At 43.2% G+C, this 25,383-nt stretch overlaps 1 protein-coding gene across 1 annotated transcript in view; it reads left to right on the top strand.

Annotated features, from left to right (window-relative positions):
* Positions 1-548: 548 nt before the first annotated feature.
* The window catches only part of LOC121609095 (extracellular calcium-sensing receptor-like), a 30,535-nt gene continuing 5,700 nt past the window's right edge, over positions 549-25,383 (top strand). The window contains exon 1 of the mRNA XM_041940641.1: positions 549-793. Within this exon, the coding sequence (XP_041796575.1) occupies positions 549-793 (245 nt within the window). The remainder of the gene's footprint in view (positions 794-25,383) is intronic.

A 25,383-nucleotide genomic window follows, 5' to 3' on the forward strand; every position in this document is an offset into this window, starting at 1 on the left:
ACAAAGGACTGATTTGTGGATGCGATGAGTTTAATCTGGCATGCTTGTCATACCCAGAAATATGAGATTATACTCAATACACTCATGTATGTGCTTAGGTTTAAACTGTGAAGTGATTCTGAAGAAACCTTGTGTTTTGCAATTAGGCAAGTAACTGTTTTACTGGGAGGTGGAATAGTCTATCTTCAGTGACTAACTTACATATGAATGTCCCCTTGATATGACATTCAAGAAAACTAATAAGCACATAATATGAGTGTCATGCAACTTTCAGCAGATCTCAATCATTAGGGTCAGCCACAAATTAAATTTGGATTGGAAAGGTAGCTAATATGGCCTGATTGAAAGAGAGTTATTAATAGTGTGCAAAAGTTGTGCCTCAATAAGAAATCATTCTCAGATTAAATGCACTTTAGGCCCTGCCCCTACTTTTGCTTATGCCCTAATGGGTGGTGGACAACACCAAACAATACTGCAAGTCAATAAAACAGGTTGACACAGCAAGTAAACTGACTCAGCTCAGAAAAGGAGTCAAGAGGAGGAAAGTCATGTGGGCATTTTTAGAGCTCAACATGCACATGCTGATGTATTTCATATTGTTGTATTGCTACTTTTCTTCTGCTGTGTCCACCCCTCTTTCGTCCTCCACCTGCCAGCTACTGGGGCAGTTTCATCTAAATGGGATGCACAAGGCCGGAGATGTTGTTCTTGGTGGGCTGTTTCAAGTCCACTTTTTTTCTGTCTTTCCAGACCTGTCTTTTACCTCTGATCCACAACCACCTACCTGCCATGGGTGAGTCTGTCAGGGAAACAGCAAAAAGGAGAAACTGTGAAAAATCAATCCCATTGGTAGGGTGTATTTTGCTAATAAGATGTTAGAATTAGTGGAATGTGTTTTTATACAATTTCAATAATGTCACTTTTTGTGCATTTTCGATAAATATAATAATTAGGGACACGGGGCAACGTCCCGAGTCACTGGCTCCTACAGCTATTTCATAGCTGCAGGAGCCAGTGACTCGGGGCGTAGCCCCGAGTCACTTATTACTATCCCGCGCGTTTCTTCTTATTATTAGGGACACGGGGCAACGTCCCGAGTCACTGGCTCCTACAGCTATTTCATAGCTGCAGGAGCCAGTGACTCGGGGCGTAGCCCCGAGTCACTTATTACTATCCCGCGCGTTTCTTCTTCTTCTTATTAGGGACACGGGGCAACGTCCCGAGTCACTGGCTCCTACAGCTATGAAATAGCTGCAGGAGCCAGTGACTCGGGGCTACGCCCCGAGTCACTTATTACTATCCCGCGCGTTTCTTCTTCTTCTTATTATTAGGGACACGGGGCAACGTCCCGAGTCACTGGCTCCTACAGCTATGAAATAGCTGCAGGAGCCAGTGACTCGGGGCGTAGCCCCGAGTCACTTATTACTATCCCGCGCGTTTCTTCTTCTTCTTCTTATTATTATTTTTCATCTTCCTCCAAGTTTTCGTCCCTTAACTCGCCCCGCAGCTTTGAGAAAACCCTCGCAAATTATATATCAAAACGTGCGTATTGTTCGGGATCGGTGTGCTATTACTTTTCTCAAATTTATCGCAGTTTTTCGCGTCGTAAGACGCGAAAAACTGCGATAAATTTCCCATAAGAAATGAATGGGACGGGCGAAAAAAACAAGATTGAAATTGGAGTTTTTCAAACATCTGTAGCTCAGGCATACATTCACCGAGAGACTTCATTTCAACTTTAAAATGTAGACCCAAGTCTGGTCTATTGGTGTGTTCATCCACATTTTGATTGGTCCTATAGTTTTTGATCAGTCACTGTTCAATGACAGTGATCGTTTGGCGGGAAATTTTGAGATTATAATGGGTGTGTATTGCGCGGAATGTTCGTGCTAGAGTGCGTGCTAGAGTGGCACAGAGTCTAAAAACGATCTGAAAATCTTCTCTTTTTCTCGTCGCTACGGCCACAAATTACACTCTACACGCATAATTTTGGGCTCATTTTGTAGACAAACTTGTCCTCTTTCGTGTGATGTCCTCGAAAAAGCCGAGAGACTTACTGAATTTAAATAGTGAGACGTTTTGTGCAGCCAGCGCCCTCCTGTTCTCCCATTAAGTCCCATGTTAAAATTCAGAGCTGTTTTGTGAGCAAAGCAGAAATGCCTCCTGTCTTTAGATCGCCATAAAACGAAAAGTTGTTGTGTCAGGAATAAAACGAGGAGATGGCCGGACTCAGGAAGTTCTCGGGAGTCCGATGATCTATAGTACACTCTGATACGAGGTACGGTTCTCTCACCAGAGGATTTAGTTCGGGAGGTTCGCCGAACCCAAATCTCACTGCATACAATACAAACTCCTGTTCTCTGAGTCGCAGAGTCTTTTTAAGTCGACCATTTTGTCATTTTTCTAAAGAATATCTGGACATAAAACACACGTACATCTGGCCCAGACTTGTCCGCATCTCACAGTGTAATCGGTTTTTTGATAGCAGCTACGGTTTTGACACAATCGCAAGTTGTTCGGAAGAAACCGACAGCGAAAAAGCCGCTTTTCAAGGGAGGAGTTTAACAGGTGCAACTGTCATTTACACACACACCGGTCAATAACCCACGCACACACATCTGCAGGACAACAAGCCTGAGAATGATTATCTTAACGAGCTCAGTCAAAACAAGGGCATTGTTTGAAAACAATCTCCATCCAACAAACAGTTAAACTCAGCTTCACCAAGCGCTTTGCCAAAAAGGTTGAGACAGTAGTCACACAAACACACACACAAGCAGGGCTAACCAACAGCTAAAAAGTGATTAAAAACAAGCACGTCAAAACTGAACAGGAACAAGTAAAAAGTGGGAGAGGTAGAGAGGTAATTATCAGCAGGTGGGGCAGAAGTTACACACGCACACAAACAAACACACACACACAGACACATTCAGACACACATATACCAGACACATCTCCATGTAGGAGCTGGTTGGGCTGCTTGTGTAGTTCAAGCAGACACACACACACAAACAGACGAAGACACACACATACGCAGTCACACACAACGACAGATACATAAACACACACACACAGACAAATGCATAATGAAAACCCCATCCCCCCGCCCCCTTGTTAACGCCGCTAGCTCTATTAGCTCTGTTAGCACAGTTAGCTCTGGTTGCGTTAGCGCCGTTAGCTCTATTCTCACCGTTAGCTGTTCGCTCCATTAGTGTTAGCTCTGTTAGCTCCGTTAGCATTAGCTCCATTCATGTTTATTGATTCAGTTCATTAATTCATGTTAACAGAGACATGAAGCAGAGGAGAGAAGCAGACACAGACAGCTGAGGTGATCAACAGAGACAGACAAGGAGAAAGCCACAGAAACACAGCTGAGAGCAATTCATTAATCAGGGACTGACTGCCTCTGATATCTGCCGTTTTCTCACATTGCAGCCTTTTTCAATTGTCCGCTGCTTCGCCATAGTTTCTCCTAGAGACTTCATTCAAACTTTAAAACGTAGATAATTTTGTCGGCTCCAAATGACCCTCGGCACATTTTGATATCTCTTACGGTTTTCGAGCTATGACCATCGAAGGCCGACGTAAGACGCGAACAGCTGCGATAAATTTCCCATAAGAAATGAATGGGGAAATTTCCTCAAATTTCAGCCTTTTTCAATTGTCCGCTGCTCGGCCATACTTTGTCCTAGAGACTTCATTCAAACTTTAAAACGTAGATAATTTTGTCGGCTCGAACACACCCCGTGTCCCTTTCAAAATTTCCCAGGGGGAATTTTCTAGTTATTATTTTTCATCTTCCTCCAAGTTTTCGTCCCTTAACTCGCCCCGCAGCTTTGAGAAAACCCTCGCAAATTATATATCAAAACGTGCGTATTGTTCGGGATCGGTGTGCTATTACTTTTCTCAAATTTATCGCAGTTTTTCGCGTCGTAAGACGCGAAAAACTGCGATAAATTTCCCATAAGAAATGAATGGGACGGGCGAAAAAAACAAGATTGAAATTGGAGTTTTTCAAACATCTGTAGCTCAGGCATACATTCACCGAGAGACTTCATTTCAACTTTAAAATGTAGACCCAAGTCTGGTCTATTGGTGTGTTCATCCACATTTTGATTGGTCCTATAGTTTTTGATCAGTCACTGTTCAATGACAGTGATCGTTTGGCGGGAAATTTTGAGATTATAATGGGTGTGTATTGCGCGGAATGTTCGTGCTAGAGTGCGTGCTAGAGTGGCACAGAGTCTAAAAACGATCTGAAAATCTTCTCTTTTTCTCGTCGCTACGGCCACAAATTACACTCTACACGCATAATTTTGGGATCAGTTTGTAGACAAACTTGTCCTCTTTCGTGTGATGTCCTCGAAAAAGCCGAGAGACTTACTGAATTTAAATAGTGAGACGTTTTGTGCAGCCAGCGCCCTCCTGTTCTCCCATTAAGTCCCATGTTAAAATTCAGAGCTGTTTTGTGAGCAAAGCAGAAATGCCTCCTGTCTTTAGATCGCCATAAAACGAAAAGTTGTTGTGTCAGGAATAAAACGAGATGATGGTCGGACTCAGGAAGTTCTCGGGAGTCCGATGATCTATAGTACACTCTGATACGAGGTACGGTTCTCTCACCAGAGGATTTAGTTCAGGAGGTTCGCCGAACCCAAATCTCACTGCATACAATACAAACTCCTGTTCTCTGAGTGGCAGAGTCTTTTTAAGTCGACCATTTTGTCATTTTTCTAAAGAATATCTGGACATAAAACACACGTACATCTGGCCCAGACTTGTCCGCATCTCACAGTGTAATCGGTTTTTTGATAGCAGCTACGGTTTTGACACAATCGCAAGTTGTTCGGAAGAAACCGACAGCGAAAAAGCCGCTTTTCAAGGGAAGAGTTTAACAGGTGCAACTGTCATTTACACACACACCGGTCAATAACCCACGCACACACATCTGCAGGACAACCAGCCTGAGAGTGATTATCTTAACGAGCTCAGTCAAAACAAGGGCATTGTTTGAAAACAATCTCCGTCCAACAAACAGTTAAACTCAGCTTCAGAAAGCAGTTTCGCAAAAAGGTTGAGACAGTAGTCACACAAACACACACACAAAAGGGCTAACCAACAGCTAAAAAGTGATTAAAAACAGCACGTCAAAACTGAACAGGAACAGGTAAACAGTGGGAGAGGTGCAGAGGTAATTATCAGCAGGTGGGGCAGAAGTTACACAGGCACACACGCACGCACACACACACACACACACACACACATTCAGACACACATATACCATACACATCTCCATGTAGGAGCAGATTGGGCTGCTTGTGTAGTTCAAGCAGACACACACACACAAACAGACGAAGACACACACATACGCAGTCACACACAATGACAGATACATAAACACACACACACAGACAAATGCATAATGAAAACCCCATCCCCCCGCCCCCTTGTTAACGCCGTTAGCTCTATTAGCTCTGTTAGCACAGTTAGCTCTGTTAGCGTTAGCGCCGTTAGCTCTATTCGCACCGTTAGCTGTTAGCTCCGTTAGTGTTAGCTCTGTTAGCTCCGTTAGCATTAGCTCCATTCATGTTTATTGATTCAGTTCATTAATTCATGTTAACAGAGACATGAAGCAGAGGAGAGAAGCAGACACAGACAGCTGAGGTGATCAACAGAGACAGACAAGGAGAAAGCCACAGAAACACAGCTGAGAGCAATTCATTAATCAGGGACTGACTACCTCTGATATCTGCCGTTTTCTCACATTGCAGCCTTTTTCAATTGTCCGCTGCTTCGCCATAGTTTCTCCTAGAGACTTCATTCAAACTTTAAAACGTAGATAATTTTGTCGGCTCAAAATGACCCTCGGCACATTTTGATATCTCTTACGGTTTTCGAGCTATGACCATCGAAGGCCGACGTAAGACGCAAACAACTGCGATAAATTTCCCATAAGAAATGAATGGGGAAATTTCCTCAAATTTCAGCCTTTTTCAATTGTCCGCTGCTCGGCCATACTTTGTCCTAGAGACTTCATTCAAACTTTAAAACGTAGATAATTTTGTCGGCTCCAACACACCCCGTGTCCCTTTCAAAATTTCCCAGAGGGAATTTTCTAGTTAGGGACACGGGGCAACGTCCCGAGTCACTGGCTCCTACAGCTATTTCATAGCTGCAGGAGCCAGTGACTCGGGGCGTAGCCCCGAGTCACTTATTACTATCCCGCGCGTTTCTTCTTCTTCTTCTTCTTCTTATTAGGGACACGGGGCAACGTCCCGAGTCACTGGCTCCTACAGCTATGAAATAGCTGCAGGAGCCAGTGACTCGGGGCGTAGCCCCGAGTCACTTATTACTATCCCGCGCGTTTCTTCTTCTTCTTCTTATTAGGGACACGGGGCAACGTCCCGAGTCACTTATTACTATCCCGCGCGTTTCTTCTTCTTCTTATTATTATTATTTTTCATCTTCCTCCAAGTTTTCGTCCTCAAACTCGCCCCGCAGCTTTGAGAAAACCCTCGCAAATTATATATCAAAACGTGCGTATTGTTCGGGATCGGTGTGCTATTACTTTTCTCAAATTTATCGCAGTTTTTCGCGTCGTAAGACGCGAAAAACTGCGATAAATTTCCCATAAGAAATGAATGGGACCGGTGAAAAAAACAAGATTGAAATTGGAGTTTTTCAAACATCTGTAGCTCAGGCATACATTCACCGAGAGACTTCATTTCAACTTTAAAATGTAGACCCAAGTCTGGTCTATTGGTGTGTTCATCCACATTTTGATTGGTCCTATAGTTTTTGATCAGTCACTGTTCAATGACAGTGATCGTTTGGCGGGAAATTTTGAGATTATAATGGGTGTGTATTGCGCGGAATGTTCGCGCTAGAGTGCGTGCTAGAGTGGCACAGAGTCTAAAAACGATCTGAAAATCTTCTCTTTTTCTCGTCGCTACGGCCACAAATTACACTCTACACGCATAATTTTGGGCTCATTTTGTAGACAAACTTGTCCTCTTTCGTGTGATGTCCTCGAAAAAGCCGAGAGACTTACTGAATTTAAATAGTGAGACGTTTTGTGCAGCCAGCGCCCTCCTGTTCTCCCATTAAGTCCCATGTTAAAATTCAGAGCTGTTTTGTGAGCAAAGCAGAAATGCCTCCTGTCTTTAGATCGCCATAAAACGAAAAGTTGTTGTGTCAGGAATAAAACGAGGAGATGGCCGGACTCAGGAAGTTCTCGGGAGTCCGATGATCTATAGTACACTCTGATACGAGGTACGGTTCTCTCACCAGAGGATTTAGTTCAGGAGGTTCGCCGAACCCAAATCTCACTGCATACAATACAAACTCCTGTTCTCTGAGTGGCAGAGTCTTTTTAAGTCGACCATTTTGTCATTTTTCTAAAGAATATCTGGACATAAAACACACGTACATCTGGCCCAGACTTGTCCGCATCTCACAGTGTAATCGTTTTTTTGATAGCAGCTACGGTTTTGACACAATCGCAAGTTGTTCGGAAGAAACCGACAGCGAAAAAGCCGCTTTTCAAGGGAAGAGTTTAACAGGTGCAACTGTCATTTACACACACACCGGTCAATAACCCACGCACACACATCTGCAGGACAACAAGCCTGAGAATGATTATCTTAACGAGCTCAGTCAAAACAAGGGCATTGTTTGAAAACAATCTCCATCCAACAAACAGTTAAACTCAGCTTCACCAAGCGCTTTGCCAAAAAGGTTGAGACAGTAGTCACACAAACACACACACAAGCAGGGCTAACCAACAGCTAAAAAGTGATTAAAAACAAGCACGTCAAAACTGAACAGGAACAGGTAAAAAGTGGGAGAGGTAGAGAGGTAATTATCAGCAGGTGGGGCAGAAGTTACACACGCACACAAACAAACACACACACACACACACATTCAGACACACATATACCAGACACATCTCCATGTAGGAGCTGGTTGGGCTGCTTGTGTAGTTCAAGCAGACACACACACACAAACAGACGAAGACACACACATACGCAGTCACACACAACGACAGATACATAAACACACACACACAGACAAATGCATAATGAAAACCCCATCCCCCCGCCCCCTTGTTAACGCCGTTAGCTCTGTTAGCTCTGTTAGCACAGTTAGCTCTGTTAGCGCTAGCGCCGTTAGCTATATTCGCACCTTTAGCTGTTAGCTCAGTTAGTGTTAGCTCTGTTAGCTCCGTTAGCATTAGCTCCATTCATGTTTATTGATTCAGTTCATTAATTCATGTTAACAGAGACATGAAGCAGAGGAGAGAAGCAGACACAGACAGCTGAGGTGATCAACAGAGACAGACAAGGAGAAAGCCACAGAAACACAGCTGAGAGCAATTCATTAATCAGGGACTGACTACCTCTGATATCTGCCGTTTTCTCAATTTGCAGCCTTTTTCAATTGTCCGCTGCTTCGCCATAGTTTCTCCTAGAGACTTCATTCAAACTTTAAAACGTAGATAATTTTGTCGGCTCAAAATGACCCTCGGCACATTTTGATATCTCTTACGGTTTTCGAGCTATGACCATCGAAGGCCGACGGAAGACGCAAACAACTGCGATAAATTTCCCATAAGAAATGAATGGGGAAATTTCCTCAAATTTCAGCCTTTTTCAATTGTCCGCTGCTCGGCCATACTTTGTCCTAGAGACTTCATTCAAACTTTAAAACGTAGATAATTTTGTCAGCTCAAACACACCCCGTGTCCCTTTCAAAATTTCCCAGGGGGAATTTTCTAGTTATTATTTTTCATCATCCTCCAAATTTTTGTCCCTGAACTCGCCCCGCAGCTTTGAGAAAACCCTTGCAAATTATATATCAAAACGTGCGGTTTGATCAGGATCGGTGTGCTATTACTTTTCTCAAATTTATCGCAGTTTTTCGCGTCGTAAGACGCGAAAAACTGCGATAAATTTCCCATAAGAATGAATGGGACGGGCGAAAAAAAAAAGATGGAAATTGGAGTTTTTCAAACGTCTGTAGCTCAGGCATACATTCACCGAGAGACTTCATTTGAACTTTAAAACGTAGATAATTTTGTCGGCTCCAAATGACCCTCGGCACATTTTGATATCTCTTACGGTTTTCGAACTATGACCATCGAAGGCCGACGTAAGACGCGAACAACTGCGAAGACTTTCCCATAAGAAATGAATGGGGAAATTTCCTCAAATTTCAGCCTTTTTCAATTGTCCGCAGCTCGGCCATACTTTGTCCTAGAGACTTCATTCAAAGTTTAAAACGTAGATAAATTTGTCAGCTCAAAATTAATACCGGCACATTTTTTGATATCTCTTACGGTTTTCGAGCTATGACCATCTGAAGATCATCAAGTTTCTCACAAAAATGCTCAGAATCTCTCCCTCTACAGTGGGTGATGTCATAAGTTAGAGTGAGACAGCCGGTGAAAAATCGCCTGAAATGTGTTTCTAAAATTGCCGTAAAATACAAACGGTGAATAGGAGACACATAATTTTGGGATCTTTTGTAGACAAACTTGTCCTCTTTCATGTGATGTCCTCGAAAAAGCCGAGAGACTTACTGAATTTAAATAGTGAGGCTTTTTGTGTAGCCACCTCCCTCTAGCTCTCCCATTGACTCCAATGTAAAAATTCAGAGCTGTTTTGTGAGAAAAGCATAAATGCCTCCTGTCTTTACATCGCCATAAAACGAAAAGTTGTTGTCTCAGGAATAAAACGAGATGATATTCGGACTCAGGAAGTTCTCGGGAGTCCGATGATCTATAGTACACTCTGATACGAGGTACGGTTCTCTCACCAGAGGATTTAGTTCAGGAGGTTCGCCGAACCCAAATCTCACTGCATACAATACAAACTCCTGTTCTCTGAGTCGCAGAGTCTTTTTAAGTCGACCATTTTGTCATTTTTCTAAAGAATATCTGGACATAAAACACACGTACATCTGGCCCAGACTTGTCCGCATCTCACAATGTAATCGGTTTTTTGATAGCAGCTACGGTTTTGACACAATCGCAAGTTGTTCGGAAGAAACCGACAGCGAAAAAGACGCTTTTCAAGGGAAGAGTTTAACAGTTGCAACTGTCATTTACACACACACCGGTCAAGAACCCACGCACACACATCTGCAGGACAACAAGCCTGAGAGTGATTATCTTAACGAGCTCAGTCAAAACAAGGGCATTGTTTGAAAACAATCTCCGTCCAACAAGCAGTTAAACTCAGCTTCACAAAGCTCTTTGCCAAAGAGGTTGAGACAGTAGTCACACAAATGCAGAAGTTACACAGGCACACACACACACACACACACACACACATTCAGACACATATATACTATACACATCTCCATGTTGGAGCTGGTTTGGCTGCTTGTGTAGTTCAAGCAGACACACACACACAAACAGACGAAGACACACACATACGCAGTCACACACAATGACAGATACATAAACACACACACACAGACAAATGCATAATGAAAACCCCATCCCCCCGCCCCTTGTTAACGCCGTTAGCTCTGTTAGCTCTGTTAGCACAGTTAGCTCTGTTAGCGTTAGCGCCGTTAGCTCTATTCGCGCCGTTAGCTGTTAGCTCCGTTAGTGTTAGCTCCGTTAGTGTTAGCTCTGTTAGCTCTGTTAGCATTAACTCCATTCATGCTTATTGATTCAGTTCATTAATTCATGTTAACAGAGACATGAAGCAGAGGACAGAAGCAGACACAGACAGCTGAGGTGATCAACAGAGACAGACAAGGAGAAAGCCACAGAAACAGATGAAGACACACACATACGCAGTCACACACAACGACAGATACATAAACACACACACACAGACAAATGCATAATGAAAACCCCATCCCCCCGCCCCCTTGTTAACGCCGCTAGCTCTATTAGCTCTGTTAGCACAGTTAGCTCTGGTTGCGTTAGCGCCGATAGCTCTATTCGCACTGTTAGATGTTCGCTCCATTAGTGTTAGCTCTGTTAGCTCCGTTAGCATTAGCTCCATTCATGTTTATTGATTCAGTTCATTAATTCATGTTAACAGAGACATGAAGCAGAGGAGAGAAGCAGACACAGACAGCTGAGGTGATCAACAGAGACAGACAAGGAGAAAGCCACAGAAACACAGCTGAGAGCAATTCATTAATCAGGGACTGACTACCTCTGATATCTGCCGTTTTCTCACATTGCAGCCTTTTTCAATTGTCCGCTGCTTCGCCATAGTTTCTCCTAGAGACTTCATTCAAACTTTAAAACGTAGATAATTTTGTCGGCTCGAACGCACCCCGTGTCCCTTTCAAAATTTCCCAGGGGGAATTTTCTACTTTAAAACGTAGATAATTTTGTCGGCTCCAAATGACCCTCGGCACATTTTGATATCTCTTACGGTTTTCGAGCTATGACCATCGAAGGCCGACGTAAGACACAAACAACTGCGATAAATTTCCCATAAGAAATGAATGGGGAAATTTCCTCAAATTTCAGCCTTTTTCAATTGTCCGCTGCTCGGCCATACTTTGTCCTAGAGACTTCATTCAAACTTTAAAACGTAGATAATTTTGTCGGCTCCAACACACCCCGTGTCCCTTTCAAAATTTCCCAGGGGGAATTTTCTAGTTATTATTTTTCATCATCCTCCAAATTTTTGTCCCTGAACTCGCCCCGCAGCTTTGAGAAAACCCTTGCAAATTATATATCAAAACGTGCGGTTTGATCAGGATCGGTGTGCTATTACTTTTCTCAAATTTATCGCAGTTTTTCGCGTCGTAAGACGCGAAAAACTGCGATAAATTTCCCATAAGAATGAATGGGACGGGCGAAAAAAAAAAGATGGAAATTGGAGTTTTTCAAACGTCTGTAGCTCAGGCATACATTCACCGAGAGACTTCATTTGAACTTTAAAACGTAGATAATTTTGTCGGCTCCAAATGACCCTCGGCACATTTTGATATCTCTTACGGTTTTCGAACTATGACCATCGAAGGCCGACGTAAGACGCGAACAACTGCGAAGACTTTCCCATAAGAAATGAATGGGGAAATTTCCTCAAATTTCAGCCTTTTTCAATTGTCCGCAGCTCGGCCATACTTTGTCCTAGAGACTTCATTCAAAGTTTAAAACGTAGATAAATTTGTCAGCTCAAAATTAATACCGGCACATTTTTTGATATCTCTTACGGTTTTCGAGCTATGACCATCTGAAGACCATCAAGTTTCTCACAAAAATGCTCAGAATCTCTCCCTCTACAGTGGGTGATGTCATAAGTTAGAGTGAGACAGCCGGTGAAAAATCGCCTGAAATGTGTTTCTAAAATTGCCGTAAAATACAAACGGTGAATAGGAGACACATAATTTTGGGATCTTTTGTAGACAAACTTGTCCTCTTTCATGTGATGTCCTCAAAAAAGCCGAGAGACTTACTGAATTTAAATAGTGAGGCTTTTTGTGTAGCCACCTCCCTCTAGCTCTCCCATTGACTCCAATGTAAAAATTCAGAGCTGTTTTGTGAGAAAAGCATAAATGCCTCCTGTCTTTACATCGCCATAAAACGAAAAGTTGTTGTGTCAGGAATAAAACGAGGAGATGGCCGGACTCAGGAAGTTCTCGGGAGTCCGATGATCTATAGTACACTCTGATACGAGGTACGGTTCTCTCACCAGAGGATTTAGTTCAGGAGGTTCGCCGAACCCAAATCTCACTGCATACAATACAAACTCCTGTTCTCTGAGTCGCAGAGTCTTTTTAAGTCGACCATTTTGTCATTTTTCTAAAGAATATCTGGACATAAAACACACGTACATCTGGCCCAGACTTGTCCGCATCTCACAATGTAATCGGTTTTTTGATAGCAGCTACGGTTTTGACACAATCGCAAGTTGTTCGGAAGAAACCGACAGCGAAAAAGACGCTTTTCAAGGGAAGAGTTTAACAGTTGCAACTGTCATTTACACACACACCGGTCAAGAACCCACGCACACACATCTGCAGGACAACAAGCCTGAGAGTGATTATCTTAACGAGCTCAGTCAAAACAAGGGCATTGTTTGAAAACAATCTCCGTCCAACAAGCAGTTAAACTCAGCTTCACAAAGCTCTTTGCCAAAGAGGTTGAGACAGTAGTCACACAAATGCAGAAGTTACACAGGCACACACACACACACACACACACACATTCAGACACATATATACTATACACATCTCCATGTTGGAGCTGGTTTGGCTGCTTGTGTAGTTCAAGCAGACACACACACACAAACAGACGAAGACACACACATACGCAGTCACACACAATGACAGATACATAAACACACACACACAGACAAATGCATAATGAAAACCCCATCCCCCCGCCCCTTGTTAACGCCGTTAGCTCTGTTAGCTCTGTTAGCACAGTTAGCTCTGTTAGCGTTAGCGCCGTTAGCTCTATTCGCGCCGTTAGCTGTTAGCTCCGTTAGTGTTAGCTCCGTTAGTGTTAGCTCCGTTAGTGTTAGCTCTGTTAGCTCTGTTAGCATTAACTCCATTCATGCTTATTGATTCAGTTCATTAATTCATGTTAACAGAGACATGAAGCAGAGGACAGAAGCAGACACAGACAGCTGAGGTGATCAACAGAGACAGACAAGGAGAAAGCCACAGAAACAGATGAAGACACACACATACGCAGTCACACACAACGACAGATACATAAACACACACACACAGACAAATGCATAATGAAAACCCCATCCCCCCGCCCCCTTGTTAACGCCGCTAGCTCTATTAGCTCTGTTAGCACAGTTAGCTCTGGTTGCGTTAGCGCCGATAGCTCTATTCGCACTGTTAGATGTTCGCTCCATTAGTGTTAGCTCTGTTAGCTCCGTTAGCATTAGCTCCATTCATGTTTATTGATTCAGTTCATTAATTCATGTTAACAGAGACATGAAGCAGAGGAGAGAAGCAGACACAGACAGCTGAGGTGATCAACAGAGACAGACAAGGAGAAAGCCACAGAAACACAGCTGAGAGCAATTCATTAATCAGGGACTGACTACCTCTGATATCTGCCGTTTTCTCACATTGCAGCCTTTTTCAATTGTCCGCTGCTTCGCCATAGTTTCTCCTAGAGACTTCATTCAAACTTTAAAACGTAGATAATTTTGTCGGCTCGAACGCACCCCGTGTCCCTTTCAAAATTTCCCAGGGGGAATTTTCTACTTTAAAACGTAGATAATTTTGTCGGCTCCAAATGACCCTCGGCACATTTTGATATCTCTTACGGTTTTCGAGCTATGACCATCGAAGGCCGACGTAAGACACAAACAACTGCGATAAATTTCCCATAAGAAATGAATGGGGAAATTTCCTCAAATTTCAGCCTTTTTCAATTGTCCGCTGCTCGGCCATACTTTGTCCTAGAGACTTCATTCAAACTTTAAAACGTAGATAATTTTGTCGGCTCAAACACACCCCGTGTCCCTTTCAAAATTTCCCAGGGGGAATTTTCTAGTTATTATTTTTCATCATCCTCCAAATTTTCGTCCCTAAACTCACCCCGCAGCTTTGAGAAAACCCTTGCAAATTATATATCAAAACGTGCGGTTTGATCGGGATCGGTGTGCTATTACTTTTCTCAAATTTATCGCAGTTTTTCGCGTCGTAAGACGCGAAAAACTGCGATAAATTTCCCATAAGAAATGAATGGGACGGGCGAAAAAAACAAGATTGAAATTGGAGTTTTTCAAACATCTGTAGCTCAGGCATACATTCACCGAGAGACTTCATTTCAACTTTAAAATGTAGACCCAAGTCTGGTCTATTGGTGTGTTCATCCACATTTTGATTGGTCCTATAGTTTTTGATCAGTCACTGTTCAATGACAGTGATCGTTTGGCGGGAAATTTTGAGATTATAATGGGTGTGTATTGCGCGGAATGTTCGTGCTAGAGTGCGTGCTAGAGTGGCACAGAGTCTAAAAACGATCTGAAAATCTTCTCGTTTTCTCGTCGCTACGGCCACAAATTACACTCTACACGCATAATTTTGGGCTCATTTTGTAGACAAACTTGTCCTCTTTCGTGTGATGTCCTCGAAAAAGCCGAGAGACTTACTGAATTTAAATAGTGAGACGTTTTGTGCAGCCAGCGCCCTCCTGTTCTCCCATTAAGTCCCATGTTAAAATTCAGAGCTGTTTTGTGAGCAAAGCAGAAATGCCTCCTGTCTTTAGATCGCCATAAAACGAAAAGTTGTTGTGTCAGGAATAAAACGAGGAGATGGCCGGACTCAGGAAGTTCTCGGGAGTCCGATGATCTATAGTACACTCTGATACGAGGTACGGTTCTCTCACCAGAGGATTTAGTTCAGGAGGTTCGCCGAACCCAAATCTCACTGCATACAATACAAACTCCTGTTCTCTGAGTCGCAGAGTCTTTTTAAGTCGACCATTTTGTCATTTTTCTAAAGAATATCTGGACATAAAACACACGTACATCTGGCCCAGACTTGTCCGCATCTCACAGTGTAATCGGTTTTTTGATAGCAGCTACGGTTTTGACACAATCGCAAGTTGTTCGGAAGAAACCGACAGCGAAAAAGCCGCTTTTCAAGGGAGGAGTTTAACAGGTGCAACTGTCATTTACACACACACCGGTCAATAACCCACACACACACATCTGCAGGACAACAAGCCTGAGAATGATTATCTTAACGAGCTCAGTCAAAACAAGGGCATTGTTTGAAAACAATCTCCATCCAACAAACAGTTAAACTCAGCTTCACCAAGCGCTTTGCCAAAAAGGTTGAGAAAGTAGTCACACAAACACACACACAAGCAGGGCTAACCAACAGCTAAAAAGTGATTAAAACAAGCACGTCAAAACTGAACAGGAACAGGTAAAAAGTGGGAGAGGTAGAGAGGTAATTATCAGCAGGTGGGGCAGAAGTTACACACGCACACAAACAAACACACACACACACACACATTCAGACACACATATACCAGACACATCTCCATGTAGGAGCTGGTTGGGCTGCTTGTGTAGTTCAAGCAGACACACACACACAAACAGACGAAGACACACACATACGCAGTCACACACAACGACAGATACATAAACACACACACACAGACAAATGCATAATGAAAAACCCATCCCCCCGCCCCCTTGTTAACGCCGTTAGCTCTGTTAGCTCTGTTAGCACAGTTAGCTCTGTTAGCGTTAGCGCCGTTAGCTATATTCGCACCTTTAGCTGTTAGCTCAGTTAGTGTTAGCTCTGTTAGCTCCGTTAGCATTAGCTCCATTCATGTTTATTGATTCAGTTCATTAATTCATGTTAACAGAGACATGAAGCAGAGGAGAGAAGCAGACACAGACAGCTGAGGTGATCAACAGAGACAGACAAGGAGAAAGCCACAGAAACACAGCTGGGACCAGTTCATTAATCAGGGACTGACTACCTCTGATATCTGCTGTTTTCTCAAATTGCAGCCTTTTTCAATTGTCCGCTGCTTCGCCATAGTTTCTCCTAGAGACTTCATTCAAACTTTAAAACGTAGATAATTTTGTCGGCTCAAAATGACCCTCGGCACATTTTGATATCTCTTACGGTTTTCGAGCTATGACCATCGAAGGCCGACGTAAGACGCAAACAACTGCGATAAATTTCCCATAAGAAATGAATGGGGAAATTTCCTCAAATTTCAGCCTTTTTCAATTGTCCGCTGCTCGGCCATACTTTGTCCTAGAGACTTCATTCAAACTTTAAAACGTAGATAATTTTGTCGGCTCAAACACACCCCGTGTCCCTTTCAAAATTTCCCAGGGGGAATTTTCTAGTTATTAGGGACACGGGGCAACGTCCCGAGTCACTGGCTCCTACAGCTATTTCATAGCTGCAGGAGCCAGTGACTCGGGGCGTAGCCCCGAGTCACTTATTACTATCCCGCGCGTTTCTTCTTCTTCTTCTTCTTCTTATTAGGGACACGGGGCAACGTCCCGAGTCACTGGCTCCTACAGCTATGAAATAGCTGCAGGAGCCAGTGACTCGGGGCGTAGCCCCGAGTCACTTATTACTATCCCGCGCGTTTCTTCTTCTTCTTCTTATTAGGGACACGGGGCAACGTCCCGAGTCACTTATTACTATCCCGCGCGTTTCTTCTTCTTCTTATTATTATTATTTTTCATCTTCCTCCAAGTTTTCGTCCTCAAACTCGCCCCGCAGCTTTGAGAAAACCCTCGCAAATTATATATCAAAACGTGCGTATTGTTCGGGATCGGTGTGCTATTACTTTTCTCAAATTTATCGCAGTTTTTCGCGTCGTAAGACGCGAAAAACTGCGATAAATTTCCCATAAGAAATGAATGGGACCGGTGAAAAAAACAAGATTGAAATTGGAGTTTTTCAAACATCTGTAGCTCAGGCATACATTCACCGAGAGACTTCATTTCAACTTTAAAATGTAGACCCAAGTCTGGTCTATTGGTGTGTTCATCCACATTTTGATTGGTCCTATAGTTTTTGATCAGTCACTGTTCAATGACAGTGATCGTTTGGCGGGAAATTTTGAGATTATAATGGGTGTGTATTGCGCGGAATGTTCGTGCTAGAGTGCGTGCTAGAGTGGCACAGAGTCTAAAAACGATCTGAAAATCTTCTCTTTTTCTCGTCGCTACGGCCACAAATTACACTCTACACGCATAATTTTGGGCTCATTTTGTAGACAAACTTGTCCTCTTTCGTGTGATGTCCTCGAAAAAGCCGAGAGACTTACTGAATTTAAATAGTGAGACGTTTTGTGCAGCCAGCGCCCTCCTGTTCTCCCATTAAGTCCCATGTTAAAATTCAGAGCTGTTTTGTGAGCAAAGCAGAAATGCCTCCTGTCTTTAGATCGCCATAAAACGAAAAGTTGTTGTGTCAGGAATAAAACGAGGAGATGGCCGGACTCAGGAAGTTCTCGGGAGTCCGATGATCTATAGTACACTCTGATACGAGGTACGGTTCTCTCACCAGAGGATTTAGTTCAGGAGGTTCGCCGAACCCAAATCTCACTGCATACAATACAAACTCCTGTTCTCTGAGTCGCAGAGTCTTTTTAAGTCGACCATTTTGTCATTTTTCTAAAGAATATCTGGACATAAAACACACGTACATCTGGCCCAGACTTGTCCGCATCTCACAGTGTAATCGTTTTTTTGATAGCAGCTACGGTTTTGACACAATCGCAAGTTGTTCGGAAGAAACCGACAGCGAAAAAGCCGCTTTTCAAGGGAAGAGTTTAACAGGTGCAACTGTCATTTACACACACACCGGTCAATAACCCACGCACACACATCTGCAGGACAACAAGCCTGAGAATGATTATCTTAACGAGCTCAGTCAAAACAAGGGCATTGTTTGAAAACAATCTCCATCCAACAAACAGTTAAACTCAGCTTCACCAAGCGCTTTGCCAAAAAGGTTGAGACAGTAGTCACACAAACACACACACAAGCAGGGCTAACCAACAGCTAAAAAGTGATTAAAAACAAGCACGTCAAAACTGAACAGGAACAGGTAAAAAGTGGGAGAGGTAGAGAGGTAATTATCAGCAGGTGGGGCAGAAGTTACACACGCACACAAACAAACACACACACACACACACATTCAGACACACATATACCAGACACATCTCCATGTAGGAGCTGGTTGGGCTGCTTGTGTAGTTCAAGCAGACACACACACACAAACAGACGAAGACACACACATACGCAGTCACACACAATGACAGATACATAAACACACACACACAGACAAATGCATAATGAAAACCCCATCCCCCCGCCCCCTTGTTAACGCCGTTAGCTCTGTTAGCTCTGTTAGCACAGTTAGCTCTGTTAGCGCTAGCGCCGTTAGCTATATTCGCACCTTTAGCTGTTAGCTCAGTTAGTGTTAGCTCTGTTAGCTCCGTTAGCATTAGCTCCATTCATGTTTATTGATTCAGTTCATTAATTCATGTTAACAGAGACATGAAGCAGAGGAGAGAAGCAGACACAGACAGCTGAGGTGATCAACAGAGACAGACAAGGAGAAAGCCACAGAAACACAGCTGAGAGCAATTCATTAATCAGGGACTGACTACCTCTGATATCTGCCGTTTTCTCAATTTGCAGCCTTTTTCAATTGTCCGCTGCTTCGCCATAGTTTCTCCTAGAGACTTCATTCAAACTTTAAAACGTAGATAATTTTGTCGGCTCAAAATGACCCTCGGCACATTTTGATATCTCTTACGGTTTTCGAGCTATGACCATCGAAGGCCGACGTAAGACGCAAACAACTGCGATAAATTTCCCATAAGAAATGAATGGGGAAATTTCCTCAAATTTCAGCCTTTTTCAATTGTCCGCTGCTCGGCCATACTTTGTCCTAGAGACTTCATTCAAACTTTAAAACGTAGATAATTTTGTCGGCTCCAACACACCCCGTGTCCCTTTCAAAATTTCCCAGAGGGAATTTTCTAGTTAGGGACACGGGGCAACGTCCCGAGTCACTGGCTCCTACAGCTATTTCATAGCTGCAGGAGCCAGTGACTCGGGGCGTAGCCCCGAGTCACTTATTACTATCCCGCGCGTTTCTTCTTCTTCTTCTTCTTCTTATTATTTTTCATCTTCCTCCAAGTTTTCGTCCTCAAACTCGTCCCACAGCTTTGAGAAAACCCTCGCAAATTATATATCAAAACGTGCGTATTGTTCGGGATCGGTGTGCTATTACTTTTCTCAAATTTATCGCAGTTTTTCGCGTCGTAAGACGCGAAAAACTGCGATAAATTTCCCATAAGAAATGAATGGGACGGGCGAAAAAAACAAGATTGAAATTGGAGTTTTTCAAACATCTGTAGCTCAGGCATACATTCACCGAGAGACTTCATTTCAACTTTAAAATGTAGACCCAAGTCTGGTCTATTGGTGTGTTCATCCACATTTTGATTGGTCCTATAGTTTTTGATCAGTCACTGTTCAATGACAGTGATCGTTTGGCGGGAAATTTTGAGATTATAATGGGTGTGTATTGCGCGGAATGTTCGTGCTAGAGTGCGTGCTAGAGTGGCACAGAGTCTAAAAACGATCTGAAAATCTTCTCTTTTTCTCGTCGCTACGGCCACAAATTACACTCTACACGCATAATTTTGGGCTCATTTTGTAGACAAACTTGTCCTCTTTCGTGTGATGTCCTCGAAAAAGCCGAGAGACTTACTGAATTTAAATAGTGAGACGTTTTGTGCAGCCAGCGCCCTCCTGTTCTCCCATTAAGTCCCATGTTAAAATTCAGAGCTGTTTTGTGAGCAAAGCAGAAATGCCTCCTGTCTTTAGATCGCCATAAAACGAAAAGTTGTTGTGTCAGGAATAAAACGAGGAGATGGCCGGACTCAGGAAGTTCTCGGGAGTCCGATGATCTATAGTACACTCTGATACGAGGTACGGTTCTCTCACCAGAGGATTTAGTTCAGGAGGTTCGCCGAACCCAAATCTCACTGCATACAATACAAACTCCTGTTCTCTGAGTCGCAGAGTCTTTTTAAGTCGACCATTTTGTCATTTTTCTAAAGAATATCTGGACATAAAACACACGTACATCTGGCCCAGACTTGTCCGCATCTCACAGTGTAATCGGTTTTTTGATAGCAGCTACGGTTTTGACACAATCGCAAGTTGTTCGGAAGAAACCGACACCGAAAAAGCCGCTTTTCAGTTAACAGGTGTAACTGTCATTTACACACACACCGGTCAATAACCCACGCACACACATCTGCAGGACAACAAGCCTGAGAATGATTATCTTAACGAGCTCAGTCAAAACAAGGGCATTGTTTGAAAACAATCTCCGTCCAACAAACAGTTAAACTCAGCTTCACCAAGCGCTTTGCCAAAAAGGTTGAGACAGTAGTCACACAAACACACACACAAGCAGGGCTAACCAACAGCTAAAAAGTGATTAAAAACAAGCACGTCAAAACTGAACAGGAACAGGTAAAAAGTGGGAGAGGTAGAGAGGTAATTATCAGCAGGTGGGGCAGAAGTTACACACGCACACAAACAAACACACACACACATTCAGACACACATATACCAGACACATCTCCATGTAGGAGCTGGTTGGGCTGCTTGTGTAGTTCAAGCAGACACACACACACAAACAGACGAAGACACACACATACGCAGTCACACACAACGACAGATACATAAACACACACACACAGACAAATGCATAATGAAAACCCCATCCCCCCGCCCCCTTGTTAACGCCGTTAGCTCTGTTAGCTCTGTTAGCACAGTTAGCTCTGTTAGCGTTAGCGCCGTTAGCTCTATTCGCGCCGTTAGCTGTTAGCTCCGTTAGTGTTAGCTCCGTTAGTGTTAGCTCCGTTAGTGTTAGCTCTGTTAGCTCTGTTAGCATTAACTCCATTCATGCTTATTGATTCAGTTCATTAATTCATGTTAACAGAGACATGAAGCAGAGGAGAGAAGCAGACACAGACAGCTGAGGTGATCAACAGAGACAGACAAGGAGAAAGCCACAGAAACAGACGAAGACACACACATACGCAGTCACACACAACGACAGATACATAAACACACACACACAGACAAATGCATAATGAAAACCCCATCCCCCCGCCCCCTTGTTAACGCCGTTAGCTCTATTAGCTCTGTTAGCACAGTTAGCTCTGTTAGCGTTAGAGCTGTTAGCTGTATTCGCGCTGTTAGCTCCGTTAGTGTTAGCTCTGTTAGCTCCGTTAGCATTAGCTCCATTCATGTTTATTGATTCAGTTCATTAATTCATGTTAACAGAGACATGAAGCAGAGGAGAGAAGCAGACACAGACAGCTGAGGTGATCAACAGAGACAGACAAGGAGAAAGCCACAGAAACACAGCTGGGACCAGTTCATTAATCAGGGACTGACTACCTCTGATATCTGCTGTTTTCTCAAATTGCAGCCTTTTTCAATTGTCCGCTGCTTCGCCATAGTTTCTCCTAGAGACTTCATTCAAACTTTAAAACGTAGATAATTTTGTCGGCTCAAAATGACCCTCGGCACATTTTGATATCTCTTACGGTTTTCGAGCTATGACCATCGAAGGCCGACGTAAGACGCAAACAACTGCGATAAATTTCCCATAAGAAATGAATGGGGAAATTTCCTCAAATTTCAGCCTTTTTCAATTGTCCGCTGCTCGGCCATACTTTGTCCTAGAGACTTCATTCAAACTTTAAAACGTAGATAATTTTGTCGGCTCGAACACACCCCGTGTCCCTTTCAAAATTTCCCAGGGGGAATTTTCTAGTTATTATTTTTCATCTTCCTCCAAGTTTTCGTCCTCAAACTCGTCCCACAGCTTTGAGAAAACCCTCGCAAATTATATATCAAAACGTGCGTATTGTTCGGGATCGGTGTGCTATTACTTTTCTCAAATTTATCGCAGTTTTTCGCGTCGTAAGACGCGAAAAACTGCGATAAATTTCCCATAAGAAATGAATGGGACGGGCGAAAAAAACAAGATTGAAATTGGAGTTTTTCAAACATCTGTAGCTCAGGCATACATTCACCGAGAGACTTCATTTCAACTTTAAAATGTAGACCCAAGTCTGGTCTATTGGTGTATTCATCCACATTTTGATTGGTCCTATAGTTTTTGATCAGTCACTGTTCAATGACAGTGATCGTTTGGCGGGAAATTTTGAGATTATAATGGGTGTGTATTGCGCGGAATGTTCGTGCTAGAGTGCGTGCTAGAGTGGCACAGAGTCTAAAAACGATCTGAAAATCTTCTCGTTTTCTCGTCGCTACGGCCACAAATTACACTCTACACGCATAATTTTGGGCTCAGTTTGTAGACAAACTTGTCCTCTTTCGTGTGATGTCCTCGAAAAAGCCGAGAGACTTACTGAATTTAAATAGTGAGACGTTTTGTGCAGCCAGCGCCCTCCTGTTCTCCCATTAAGTCCCATGTTAAAATTCAGAGCTGTTTTGTGAGCAAAGCAGAAATGCCTCCTGTCTTTAGATCGCCATAAAACGAAAAGTTGTTGTGTCAGGAATAAAACGAGGAGATGGCCGGACTCAGGAAGTTCTCGGGAGTCCGATGATCTATAGTACACTCTGATACGAGGTACGGTTCTCTCACCAGAGGATTTAGTTCAGGAGGTTCGCCGAACCCAAATCTCACTGCATACAATACAAACTCCTGTTCTCTGAGTCGCAGAGTCTTTTTAAGTCGACCATTTTGTCATTTTTCTAAAGAATATCTGGACATAAAACACACGTACATCTGGCCCAGACTTGTCCGCATCTCACAGTGTAATCGGTTTTTTGATAGCAGCTACGGTTTTGACACAATCGCAAGTTGTTCGGAAGAAACCGACAGCGAAAAAGCCGCTTTTCAAGGGAGGAGTTTAACAGGTGCAACTGTCATTTACACACACACCGGTCAATAACCCACGCACACACATCTGCAGGACAACAAGCCTGAGAATGATTATCTTAACGAGCTCAGTCAAAACAAGGGCATTGTTTGAAAACAATCTCCATCCAACAAACAGTTAAACTCAGCTTCACCAAGCGCTTTGCCAAAAAGGTTGAGAAAGTAGTCACACAAACACACACACAAGCAGGGCTAACCAACAGCTAAAAAGTGATTAAAAACAAGCACGTCAAAACTGAACAGGAACAGGTAAAAAGTGGGAGAGGTAGAGAGGTAATTATCAGCAGGTGGGGCAGAAGTTACACACGCACACAAACAAACACACACACACACACACATTCAGACACACATATACCAGACACATCTCCATGTAGGAGCAGGTTGGGCTGCTTGTGTAGTTCAAGCAGACACACACACACAAACAGACGAAGACACACACATACGCAGTCACACACAATGACAGATACATAAACACACACACACAGACAAATGCATAATGAAAACCCCATCCCCCCGCCCCCTTGTTAACGCCGTTAGCTCTGTTAGCTCTTTTAGCACAGTTAGCTCTGTTAGCGCTAGCGCCGTTAGCTATATTCGCACCTTTAGCTGTTAGCTCAGTTAGTGTTAGCTCTGTTAGCTCCGTTAGCATTAGCTCCATTCATGTTTATTGATTCAGTTCATTAATTCATGTTAACAGAGACATGAAGCAGAGGAGAGAAGCAGACACAGACAGCTGAGGTGATCAACAGAGACAGACAAGGAGAAAGCCACAGAAACAGACGAAGACACACACATACGCAGTCACACACAACGACAGATACATAAACACACACACACAGACAAATGCATAATGAAAACCCCATCCCCCCGCCCCCTTGTTAACGCCGCTAGCTCTATTAGCTCTGTTAGCACAGTTAGCTCTGGTTGCGTTAGCGCCGTTAGCTCTATTCGCACCGTTAGCTGTTCGCTCCATTAGTGTTAGCTCTATTAGCTCCGTTAGCATTAGCTCCATTCATGTTTATTGATTCAGTTCATTAATTCATGTTAACAGAGACATGAAGCAGAGGAGAGAAGCAGACACAGACAGCTGAGGTGATCAACAGAGACAGACAAGGAGAAAGCCACAGAAACACAGCTGAGAGCAATTCATTAATCAGGGACTGACTGCCTCTGATATCTGCCGTTTTCTCACATTGCAGCCTTTTTCAATTGTCCGCTGCTTCGCCATAGTTTCTCCTAGAGACTTCATTCAAACTTTAAAACGTAGATAATTTTGTCGGCTCCAAATGACCCTCGGCACATTTTGATATCTCTTACGGTTTTCGAGCTATGACCATCGAAGGCCGACGTAAGACGCGAACAGCTGCGATAAATTTCCCATAAGAAATGAATGGGGAAATTTCCTCAAATTTCAGCCTTTTTCAATTGTCCGCTGCTCGGCCATACTTTGTCCTAGAGACTTCATTCAAACTTTAAAACGTAGATAATTTTGTCGGCTCGAACACACCCCGTGTCCCTTTCAAAATTTCCCAGGGGGAATTTTCTAGTTATTATTATTTTTCATCTTCCTCCAAGTTTTCGTCCTCAAACTCGCCCCGCAGCTTTGAGAAAACCCTCGCAAATTATATATCAAAACGTGCGTATTGTTCGGGATCGGTGTGCTATTACTTTTCTCAAATTTATCGCAGTTTTTCGCGTCGTAAGACGCGAAAAACTGCGATAAATTTCCCATAAGAAATGAATGGGACGGGCGAAAAAAACAAGATTGAAATTGGAGTTTTTCAAACATCTGTAGCTCAGGCATACATTCACCGAGAGACTTCATTTCAACTTTAAAATGTAGACCCAAGTCTGGTCTATTGGTGTGTTCATCCACATTTTGATTGGTCCTATAGTTTTTGATCAGTCACTGTTCAATGACAGTGATCGTTTGGCGGGAAATTT

The sequence above is a fragment of the Chelmon rostratus genome, chromosome 7, assembly GCF_017976325.1.
Source record: "Chelmon rostratus isolate fCheRos1 chromosome 7, fCheRos1.pri, whole genome shotgun sequence".
Lineage (NCBI taxonomy): Eukaryota > Metazoa > Chordata > Actinopteri > Chaetodontiformes > Chaetodontidae > Chelmon > Chelmon rostratus.